Source organism: Coregonus clupeaformis, chromosome 35 (genome assembly GCF_020615455.1).
Source record: "Coregonus clupeaformis isolate EN_2021a chromosome 35, ASM2061545v1, whole genome shotgun sequence".
In the NCBI taxonomy this organism is placed as follows: domain Eukaryota; kingdom Metazoa; phylum Chordata; class Actinopteri; order Salmoniformes; family Salmonidae; genus Coregonus; species Coregonus clupeaformis.
The window spans coordinates 31,603,539-31,615,751 of record NC_059226.1 but is presented as its reverse complement, the minus strand read 5'-3'; the positions used below and the strand labels follow the sequence as shown (position 1 = coordinate 31,615,751).

General features: G+C 49.7%; 1 protein-coding gene across 1 annotated transcript in view; it reads right to left on the bottom strand.

Moving 5' to 3' along the window:
- Positions 1-12,213, bottom strand: part of LOC121551829 (centrosomal protein of 112 kDa-like) — a 194,055-nt gene that overhangs the window by 130,193 nt on the left and 51,649 nt on the right. The window contains exon 17 of the mRNA XM_045210708.1: positions 11,138-11,217. Coding sequence (XP_045066643.1) covers positions 11,138-11,217 — 80 coding nt within the window. The remainder of the gene's footprint in view (positions 1-11,137; positions 11,218-12,213) is intronic.

Genomic DNA, 12,213 nt, shown 5'->3' with positions numbered 1-12,213 from the left:
CAGACAAGTTCCTTACTTTCTCCCCCTTCCACTTTCCTCTTCCACTTTTGCGGTAAGGCTGCAATTATTTGGTTGTAATTTTGGGTAGAGCAGACATTTCCATATGTTTTTGTTAGCTGCATGTGCGACATAACTCCACCAGTCCTACCGATGATATCATTTACGAAGATTACACCTTTTTTAAACATTCTGTCAAAAAATAAAGTTTTTTTGTCAATTAGTATATTTGAATTTAACCACAATATTTGTTGCATTATTTGTTCTGTCGTTTCCAGAGGATTAAATTGAAATTGCAACCAACTTTCTATGGCTTGTTTTAGAAATAGTGACATTTGGGAGATTATTTCCTTTTCAAATAACTGAAAGTGAGAGGTTGTAATCTGAATAAAGGGAAAAATGCCTTTCTTGAACATTGAGTGAGACAATCTTACTAATTTGCTTGAGAACCAGTTCGGATTTAAGTATAACTTTTGTATGACTGAAGCTTTTAGTGATAGGTCTAATGCTTTAATATTTAATAATTTCTGTCCTCCGAATTCATATTCATTATATAAATATGCTCTTTTAATTTTGTCTGGCTTGCCGTTCCAAATAAAATTGAATATTTTTTTCTCATATAATTTAAAAAACTGTTCGCTAGGCGTAGGCAAGACCATTAGCAAATAGGTAAACTGGGATAATACTAAAGAGTTAATCAGGGTGATTTTTCCACAAATTGACAGGTATTTTCCTTTCCATGGTAGTAAGATCTTATCTATTTTTGCTAACTTTCTATTAAAATGTATTGAAGTGAGATCATTTATTTCCTTTGGGATATGTATTCCGAGTATATCCACATCACCATCAGACCATTTTATTGGTAAACTACATGGTAATGTAAAATTATTATTTTTTAGTGATCCAATACGTAATATAGTACATTTGTCATAATTTGGTTGTAATCCAGAGAGGTTAGAAAATGTATCTAGATCCTCTATGAGGCTGTGGAGGGATTCTAGTTGTTGATTTAAAAGAAAACATGAATCATCAGCGTACAATGACACCTTTGTTTTTAAGCCCTGTATTTCTAATCCTCTGATATTATTATTGGATCTGATTTTAATAGCTAACATCTCGATGGCCACAATAAATAGATATGCCGATAGTGGACAACCTTGTTTCACTCCTCTTGACAGTTTAAAACTTTCTGAGAAATAGCCATTATTTACTATTTTACACCTAGGGTTACTATACATGATTTTGACCCATTTTATAAGAGATTCTCCAAAATTGAAATGCTCCAGGCATTTATATATAAACCCCAGTCGAACTTTATCAAATGCCTTTTCGAAGTCTGCTATGAATAGCAGGCCTGGTTTCCCATATTTTCCATAGTGTTCTATTGTTTCCAATACTTGCCTTATATTATCTCCAATGTATCTTCCATGTAAAAAACCTGTCTGATTAGAATGAATAATATCCGACAATACCTTTTTAATTCTATGCGCTATACATTTTGCTAGGATTTTTGCATCACAACACTGAAGTGTAAGGGGGCCTCCAATTTTGTAAATGGACTGGATCTTTATATTTTTCCACTTGTATCCTGTTTCAGTAATAATGAGATCAGACCTTCTTCTTGAGTGTCAGATAATCTACCATTTACATAGGAGTGGTTAAAACATGCTAATAACGGTCCTCTTAGTATATAAAAAAAAGGTTTGGTATACCTCGACTGGTATGCCATCCAACCCTGGAGTTTTCCCGGACTTAAAGTCTTTAATTGCATCCAGAAGTTCCTCCTCTGTAATTTCACCTTCACATGAGTCTTTCTGTGTGGCTGTTAATTTGACATTATCAATAGAAAAAAATCTCTACAATTAGCTTCAGTTAGAGGAGATGGAGGCGACTGAAAAGAAAACATATGCTTAAAGTACTTTGTTTCTTCCTTCAAAATATCATTTGGTGAATTATGGGTGACTCCGTCAATTGTAACCAGTTTCATTAAGTTCTTTTTGGTAGCATTCCTATGTTGAAGATTAAAAAAGAATTTTGTGCATTTTTCCCCATATTCCATCCAATTTGCTTTATTTTTATAATATATTACACTTGATCTTTCTTGAATAAGTTTCTCCATTTCTTTTTGTTTTTCCTCTAATTTATTCTGAGCCTCTATGTTACAGTTTTTATTGCCATCTATCTGTTCTGTTAGACTTTCTATTTCCTTTCTTAGTATAAACTCTTTTGACCTAAATTGCTTTTGTTTTCGAGATGAGTACTGAATTGCATGGCCTCTAAAGGCACATTTAAAGGTGTCCCATACAATAAGGGGATTCGCTGTACCTATGTTATGTTGGAAAAAGTCAGTTATAAATTCCTTTGTTCTAATTATAAATAAATTATCATCCAATAGGCTTTGATAAAATTTCCAATATCCTCGCCCACGTGGAAATTCAGTAAGAGTAATGTATATGCCTATTATATGATGGTCCGACCGCATTCTGTCCCCTATCAACACTTTTTTAAACTTTTGGTGCCAACGAGAATGAGATAAGAAAGAAGTCAAGACGACTAGCTTGATTCAGTCTCCGCCATGTATATCTCACTAGATCAGTATATTTAAGCCTCCATATATCTACTAGTTCTAATGTATCCATGACATTCACAATTTCCTTAAGAGCATGTGGGTGATTGTTTGTGGTGTGATTTCCTTTACGGTCCATTGAGCTATTTAAAACAGTATTATAATCCCCCACCATAATAATATTGTCTTGAGTTGCTTGCAAGCTTGATAATTTATTATATATATTGTCAAAGAATTGTGGATCATCATTATTTGGTCCGTAAAGGTTAATGAGGCATATCTGTTTATGGTCCAATAACATATTTAAAATAATCCATCTACCTTGCGTATCTATTTAGACAATTTGCACATTCGGATCGAAATTACTATTAATTAATATCATCACCCCTTTTGAATTTCTTTGTCCATGGGAGAAGTATATTTCCCCCCCCATTCTTTTTTCCACGCTACTTCATCTCGAATTGTTGAATGAGTTTCCTGTATACAATAGATATTATATTCCTTCTCTTTGAGCCATGTAAATATTGTTCTTCTTTTGTTAATATCAGCTAAGCCATTACAATTATAACTGGCTATACTTATTTCACCATACACCATAATGAGATACAAGTTTCAAGTCTATTTATCATTATATATGTTTGTAAATTTACCAATAAAAAATAGCGTAATGATTGAGTGTCCATATAGCTGTACCGTGATATTTGCATTGCTACGGAGTAACCCTTAAATTTGCACACACTCTATATAGATTTTCTATTGTGTTTTTGACTGTACGTTTTGTTTACCCCATATGTAACTCTGTGTTGTTGTTGTTTTTATTGCACTGCTTTGCTTTATCTTGGCCAGGTCACAGTTGTAAATGAGAACTTGTTCACAACTGGCTTACCTGGTTAAATAAAGGTGAAATAAAATAAATGAAAAATATCATATTTATTTAGACCTGTCTAAAATAAATAATGGATTTATTGTGATGGTGTAGGCTATATTACATAGATTTATTAGACTTTTTAAAAATGTAGATGTTCCAAAGGTCTGCATCAGTGGCTTGTAGGATATGCGTTGAAGCCAGGAGATGCTAAATGTGTTTATGTTAATTACGGTCAATTACCGTGAGACCGGCAGTTATTTGCTTGACAATCACCGGCTGACAAAATGCCATAACTGCCACAGCCCTAGTCGAGAGTACAGTACGGTAAACAGGCTTGACTGGGTCTGGGGCAGGGCTGCGTTCCGGGCCGTTAGGAGACTGGGGCAGGGCTGCGTTCCGGGCCGTTAGGAGACTGGGGCAGGGCTGCGTTCCGGGCCGTTAGGAGACTGGGGCAGGGCTGCGTTCCGGGCCGTTAGGAGACTGGGGCAGGGCTGCGTTCCGGGCCGTTAGGAGACTGGGGCAGGGCTGCGTTCCGGGCCGTTAGGAGACTGGGGCAGGGCTGCGTTCCGGGCCGTTAGGAGACTGGGGCAGGGCTGCGTTCGGGCCGTTAGGAGACTGGGGCAGGGCTGCGTTCCGGGCCGTTAGGAGACTGGGGCAGGGCTGCGTTCCGGGCCGTTAGGAGACTGGGGCAGGGCTGCGTTCCGGGCCGTTAGGAGACTGAGACTGGGTCTGGGGCAGGGCTGCGTTCCGGGCCGTTAGGAGACTGGGGCTGAGACTTGGTCTGGGGCAGGGCTGCGTTCCGGGCCGTTAGGAGACTGGGGCAGGGCTGCGTTCCGGGCCGTTAGGAGACTGGGGCAGGGCTGCGTTCCGGGCCGTTAGGAGACTGGGGCTGAGACTGGGTCTGGGGCAGGGCTGCGTTCGGGGCCGTTAGGAGACTGGGGCTGAGACTGGGTCTGGGGCAGGGCTGCGTTCCGGGGCCGTTAGGAGACTGGGGCTGAGACTGGGTCTGGGGCAGGGCTGCGTTCCGGGCCGTTAGGAGACTGGGGCTGAGGTAAGGGCTGAGACTTGGTCTGGGGCAGGGCTGCGTTCCGGGCCGTTAGGAGACTGGGGCTGAGGTAAGGGGCTGAGACTTGGTCTGGGGCAGGGCTGCGTTCCGGGGCCGTTAGGAGACTGGGGCTGAGGTAAGGGCTGAGACTTGGTCTGGGGCAGGGCTGCGTTCCGGGCCGTTAGGAGACTGGGGCTGAGGTAAGGGCTGAGACTTGGTCTGGGGCAGGGCTGCGTTCCGGGCCGTTAGGAGACTGGGGCTGAGGTAAGGGCTGAGACTTGGTCTGGGGCAGGGCTGCGTTCCGGGCCGTTAGGAGACTGGGGCTGAGGTAAGGGCTGAGACTGGGTCTGGGGCAGGGCTGCGTTCCGGGCTGTTAGGAGACTGGGGCTGAGGTAAGGGCTGAGACTTGGTCTGGGGCAGGGCTGCGTTCCGGGCCGTTAGGAGACTGGGGCTGAGGTAAGGGCTGAGACTTGGTCTGGGGCAGGGCTGCGTTCCGGGCCGTTAGGAGACTGGGGCTGAGGTAAGGGCTGAGACTGGGTCTGGGGCAGGGCTGCGTTCGGGCCGTTAGGAGACTGGGGCTGAGGTAAGGGCTGAGACTTGGTCTGGGGCAGGGCTGCGTTCGGGCCGTTAGGAGACTGGGGCTGAGACTGGGTCTGGGGCAGGGCTGCGTTCCGGGCCGTTAGGAGACTGGGGCTGAGGTAAGGGCTGAGACTGGGTCTGGGGCAGGGCTGCGTTCCGGGCCGTTAGGAGACTGGGGCTGAGGTAAGGGCTGAGACTTGGTCTGGGGCAGGGCTGCGTTCCGGGCCGTTAGGAGACTGGGGCTGAGGTAAGGGCTGCGTTCCGGGGCCGTTAGGAGACTGGGGCTGGGTCTGGGGCAGGGCTGCGTTCCGGGCCGTTAGGAGACTGGGGCTGGGTCTGGGGCAGGGCTGCGTTCCGGGCCGTTAGGAGACTGGGGCTGAGACTTGGTCTGGGGCAGGGGCTGCGTTCCGGGCCGTTAGGAGACTGGGGCTGGGTCTGGGGCAGGGCTGCGTTCCGGGCCGTTAGGAGACTGGGGCTGAGACTGGGTCTGGGGCAGGGCTGCGTTCCGGGCCGTTAGGAGACTGGGGCTGAGACTGGGTCTGGGGCAGGGCTGCGTTCCGGGGCCGTTAGGAGACTGGGGCTGAGGTAAGGGCTGAGACTGGGTCTGGGGCAGGGCTGCGTTCGGGCCGTTAGGAGACTGGGGCTGAGACTGGGTCTGGGGCAGGGCTGCGTTCCGGGGCCGTTAGGAGACTGGGGCTGAGGTAAGGGCTGAGACTTGGTCTGGGAAAGGGGCTGCGTTCCGGGGCCGTTAGGAGACTGGGGCTGAGGTAAGGGCTGAGACTTGGTCTGGGAAAGGGGCTGCGTTCCGGGCCGTTAGGAGACTGGGGCTGAGGTAGGGGCTGAGACTGGGTCTGGGGCAGGGCTGCGTTCGGGGCCGTTAGGAGACTGGGGCTGAGGTAAGGGCTGAGACTTGGTCTGGGGCAGGGCTGCGTTCCGGGCCGTTAGGAGACTGGGGCTGAGGTAAGGGCTGAGACTTGGTCTGGGGCAGGGCTGCGTTCCGGGCCGTTAGGAGACTGGGGCTGAGACTGGGTCTGGGGCAGGGCTGCGTTCCGGGCCGTTAGGAGACTGGGGCTGAGACTGGGTCTGGGGCAGGGCTGCGTTCCGGGGCCGTTAGGAGACTGGGGCTGAGGTAAGGGCTGAGACTGGGTCTGGGGCAGGGCTGCGTTCCGGGCCGTTAGGAGACTGGGGCTGAGACTTGGTCTGGGAAAGGGGCTGCGTTCCGGGACCGTTAGGAGACTGGGGCTGAGGTAAGGGCTGAGACTTGGTCTGGGAAAGGGGCTGCGTTCCGGGGCCGTTAGGAGACTGGGGCTGAGGTAAGGGGCTGAGACTTGGTCTGGGAAAGGGGCTGCGTTCGGGCCGTTAGGAGACTGGGGCTGAGGTAAGGGCTGAGACTGGGTCTGGGGCAGGGCTGCGTTCCGGGCCGTTAGGAGACTGGGGCTGAGGTAAGGGCTGAGACTTGGTCTGGGAAAGGGGCTGCGTTCGGGGGCCGTTAGGAGACTGGGGCTGAGGTAAGGGCTGAGACTTGGTCTGGGGCAGGGGCTGCGTTCCGGGGGCCGTTAGGAGACTGGGGCTGAGGTAAGGGCTGAGACTTGGTCTGGGGCAGGGGCTGCGTCCGGGCCCGTTAGGAGACTGGGGCTGAGGTAAGGGCTGAGACTTGGTCTGGGAAAGGGGCTGCGTTCGGGGCCGTTAGGAGACTGTGGCTGAGGTAAGGGCTGAGACTTGGTCTGGGAAAGGGGCTGCGTTCGGGGCCGTTAGGAGACTGGGGCTGAGGTAAGGGCTGAGACTTGGTCTGGGAAAGGGGCTGCGTTCGGGGCCGTTAGGAGACTGGGGCTGAGGTAAGGGCTGAGACTTGGTCTGGGAAAGGGGCTGCGTTCCGGGGCCGTTAGGAGACTGGGGTGAGGTAAGGGCTCAGACTTGGTCTGGGAAAGGGGCTGCGTTCCGGGCCGTTAGGAGACTGGGGCTGAGGTAAGGGCTGAGACTTGGTCTGGGAAAGGGGCTGCGTTCCGGGGCCGTTAGGAGACTGGGGCTGAGGTAAGGGCTGAGACTTGGTCTGGGAAAGGGGCTGCGTTCCGGGGCCGTTAGGAGACTGGGGCTGAGGTAAGGGCTGAGACTTGGTCTGGGAAAGGGGCTGCGTTCCGGGGCCGTTAGGAGACTGGGGCTGAGGTAAGGGCTGAGACTTGGTCTGGGAAAGGGGCTGCGTTCCGGGGCCGTTAGGAGACTGGGGCTGAGGTAAGGGCTGAGACTTGGTCTGGGAAAGGGGCTGCGTTCCGGGGCCGTTAGGAGACTGGGGCTGAGGTAAGGGCTGAGACTTGGTCTGGGAAAGGGGCTGCGTTCGGGGCCATTAGGAGACTGGGGCTGAGGTAAGGGCTGAGACTGGGTCTGGGGCAGGGGCTGCGTTCCGGGGCCGTTAGGAGACTGGGGCTGAGGTAAGGGGCTGAGACTTGGTCTGGGGCAGGGCTGCGTTCGGGGCCGTTAGGAGACTGGGGCTGAGGTAAGGGCTGAGACTGGGTCTGGGGCAGGGCTGCGTTCCGGGGCCGTTAGGAGACTGGGGCTGAGGTAAGGGCTGAGACTGGGTCTGGGGCAGGGCTGCGTTCCGGGGCCGTTAGGAGACTGGGGCTGAGGTAAGGGCTGAGACTTGGTCTGGGAAAGGGGCTGCGTTCGGGGCCGTTAGGAGACTGGGGCTGAGGTAAGGGCTGAGACTTGGTCTGGGAAAGGGGCTGCGTTCCGGGGCCGTTAGGAGACTGGGGCTGAGGTAAGGGCTGAGACTTGGTCTGGGAAAGGGGCTGCGTTCCGGGGCCGTTAGGAGACTGGGGCTGAGGTAAGGGCTGAGACTGGGTCTGGGGCAGGGCTGCGTTCCGGGGCCGTTAGGAGACTGGGGCTGAGGTAAGGGCTGAGACTTGGTCTGGGAAAGGGGCTGCGTTCCGGGGCCGTTAGGAGACTGGGGCTGAGGTAAGGGCTGAGACTTGGTCTGGGAAAGGGGCTGCATTCCGGGGCCGTTAGGAGACTGGGGCTGAGGTAAGGGCTGAGACTTGGTCTGGGAAAGGGGCTGCGTTCCGGGCCGTTAGGAGACTGGGGCTGAGGTAAGGGCTGAGACTTGGTCTGGGGCAGGGCTGCGTTCCGGGGCCGTTAGGAGACTGAGACTGAGACTGGGTCTGGGGCAGGAGCCGAGGCTGGGGCTAGAACTGGGGCTAAGTTCTGGGCCGTTAGGATTGGGTGAGCTTAGACATTTAATTGTGCAGAACACATTCTACTTTCATTAGAGGCAGTGTAATCTGTGTATGAGCCGGTAATGTGGTAATGTATGGTATTAATTAGTGTGAGGAATGCATGCAGCATTAGGAGGCCCTGGATCAGACCCTGCCTAGCCTGTCAGCAGTGCTCTGACTGTACTCTACTGTAATGGAACGATAGCAGACTGAGAAAAGGAGAGGAGGGAATGCCTGATAGGAGTAGCTCAGTCAGCTCAACATCTGGTGGGAGGGATGGAGCGAGGGAGAAATTAACCGAGGAATGGAGGGTGGAAGGGAGGGATGGAGGGAGAGGTGCAGGGTTGATGAGATGGGAGAGGTGCGGGGGGATGACATGGGAGAGGTGCAGGGTTGATGAGATGGGAGAGGTGCAGGGTTGATGAGATGGGAGAGGTGCAGGGGGGATGAGATTGGAGAGGTGCAGGGGGATGAGATGGGAGAGGTGCAGGGGGGATGAGATGGGAGAGGTGCAGGGGGGATGAGATGGAAGAGGTGCAGAGGGGATGATATGTGATTGTAGCTGGAATAGTGTAGCAGAGGGCAATAAAGGAAGTCCATATTTGGTTAGATGTTATTATATTTTTGAACATTCAAAGATTTGACATCAATGATCAATGGTCTCAAGTGAAAGGATTCAGGAAACGATGCCATGTTAGAGTATTGAGACGTAGCCAAAGCTCTGGCTCCTCCCACCACCCCTTTTCAAAGATAAGGTCACCTGCTCGTTTTCAGACTAAATATGGGCATATGAGGTGATGACTACAAATTATGCATTATGAAGTGAGGATAGAAAAGTAGCGGTGTGGAATCTCACAGGCTACAGCCAACTGAGACAAGTAAACAAACAACCAATGACATCATAGGTGGGACGGATCACAGGGTGGGTGACATCATGTCAGACTGTACCATGTCAAACAAGGCTGCTAGTCTAACTAATTCTAGACAGAGAGAGAGGGAGGGAGAGGGAGCAAGAGAGCGAGAGAAAGAAAGCCTAATTGACATGAAATAGAGTGGCCAGGTATGCCAAGGCGCTCTCTCTCTCTCTCTGGCAGGCCTCTTTCTAGTCCTAACCACTTCCATGTCTCCCAGTGCATTCCTGTGGGGCCTCAGTGCTCCCCGGGCTCAGCCATTAACCCCTGCTGACTACACATCTGGAGGACACACTGGCCGTTTCCAAATACCCTACTTGCATCCTAAATAGTAGGCCGTTTGAATATGCGAAAACATTTAGTTTAATAGTATGCGATAATGTGGAAATCGAGTATACTTTAAATGCCCGGATGTTATACTCATTTCGGCTTTGACAACAGCTGATCAATTAGATATGGGGATGCGCTACCTAAATCAACGATTATGTTGCTGTCCAGTGGTTCACTGTCACGGATTCAGCCAAGGCTGCTGCTCCTCCTTGCTCGGGCAGGCTTCGGCGTTCGTCGTCCCCGGAGTACTAGCTACTACCGATCTATGTTTCGGTGTTTGTCTAGATTGGTCTGTATTGTTTACACCTGTGTCCCATTAGTGTTGAATTGTATTCCCTTTAAAACCCCGTCTCTCATTTGTTTGTTGTGTGTGATCGTTTTCCGTTAGGTCGGCAGTGCTGGTTGTATGCGATTATTGTTCCTCCCTGGTTGGAGTTTTTGTTTTGTACTTTCTTTACTGTGTTGAGTAAAGTACGTTCTGCCAGTAGTTCTGTGTCCTGCGCTTGACTTCGTTTCCCGCATACACGTCATCCTGACATTCACTAATAAATATGCTGAAATGGAACCAATTTATCAGTTTCTGTCTTCAGTCCTTTTTAACTTTTTCAATAGGATAGATGGCTATATGGTCTACTACATTATACAGTGTACAAAACATTAAGAACACCTGTGGAATGCTTTCAACACCTTGTAGTGTCCATGCCCCAACGAATTGAGGCTGTTCTGAGGGCAAAAGAGGGGGGTGCAACTCAATATTAGGAAGGTGTTCTTAATGTTTTGTACACTCAGTGTTGGTCGAATGTGATAGTCTGCCTATAACCAGCCTGAGTAGGCCTATAACTCCATTCCTACTCTATTCAGCATTTAGATAAATTAATGGAATTGGAAATTATCTATTATCAGTCTGGTTAATGCGATGTCTGTTGAATTTGGAAAAATCCACCCGGACTCGGCCTCGCCCCACCTATTCAGCCAGTCAGGAGCCACTACTGCGTTGCGGCAGTGGCATACTGCATACTTTTTACTAAACGGTACATGCTAAACAGTATGCAACGATGAGTATATAGTATGCAGTTTAATATGCTAGTATGGGTATTCGGACACGGCCATTGTAGATCTGAGACGGTTGGATAGGTGCACGACAATATGGAATTGGGCACTACCCCACAACTGGGGACACTGCACAGCACAGATATAAAAACTCTCTATGGATGTTCCTATGTTTCAGCATGTGACAGACAGGCACATATGGAGAGACTAAAAGCGACAACATTTCATATAGCTTCAAATATCCACTGCAGTTTTCAATTACTGCACAAGGGTGAGCTCTGCAAATTATAGCTGTGTCCCGGGCCCTGTAACTAGCACTTACCAACGTCTGAGTGCTTAAGCATTTTTCTAAATCAGTGACTTTGGGGGATTGTATCATTGTATAATTGCATGGATGGAAGCCTGTGTTGGCTCGCTGTGATACATTTTTCATATGCTGGGATTTTGGGTTTGTGGGTTGGTGATGTGTGTGAACAAATCTCATGTTTCTGATGTGTTCTGAACCAAACTGAATGGCAAGTCCCCAAGTAGTGATGAAATGAAAGAATAAAACATATATTTGATTTACAGTGTTTTACTACTCACTTCAGTGACTCTTCAAGTTTGGAGATTTTCTTCTTGGCCTCTTCTCTCTCTTTCTCCGCCTGGTTGTGTAGGGCACGCACCTGTGTGATTGTGTGAGTGAGTGAGAGAGGGGTAGAAACAGAGACAGACACTATGACAGCAGGTCCATCACTCAACAAGCCCCCCTGTCCATGACCTTATCCACCTGGAGCCTGGGGTTGCCTCTTCCACCTATCATCAAGCTGCCATCTGGGCCCGTCTCCTGATAGGTGCTTAAGGGTGTATAGACAGACAGATTCTTTCATCAAGTTTACTGGTAGCTGGAGAAAGGCTGTGCATTGTTTCCATACAATGTTATAGAGTGGGTCTGCACTCAAAAAAATGTGACTGAAGGATGCAGCTATTTAACTATTTATTCAACTAACAACTTAATTAAGTCACACAAAGATGAAACAGCAGAATGTGAAATGGCATTGACCCTCACCCTGACCCTGCTAACAGAGACCCAGACCTGGTAGCTAGCTAGCTTGCAGGTGTATCAGTCCAGTATCCCAGTTCAGAGGTGCCTGACCTGAAACACACAGCCCTGCTACCCCCCCACCCCACTTTATGAATGACTGCTTTGCCCTTCAACATGAGGGCTTTACTTTGAAGATGAACCAGGTGTTTGGACCTACATCTTAAAACCTCATCTTCACCCACCTGACTCTGGCCTGGCCCGGACCAACTCATTAGATGAGGGTATTTTTTATGACAACACGTTGGCTTTGAAGGGAACGCTTGAAAGAGAGAGGGGTCGCTGCCATCGCTGTCTGGCAGCAATTAAGATCCTTGCTGGATTTAGCTGGGGCGACTAAGCATGGCTTTTCAGAGGACAAGACTTCATCTCCCGTCCCCTATGGCCTTAAATTGGGCACCTTTACACCACCACCCCCAGCTCCCCCCCCACACTGTTCTCCTTCACCTTCAACTGGTCAACCCTACACCCCTCTAACCCTCCCTTGACTTTCAATTGGTCAGCTAACCCCCATCCCCCCTAAATGTCAAACCCTCACTCCTCCGAATCCCCCTCACCTTTCCACTCCACCCCTCCTCCC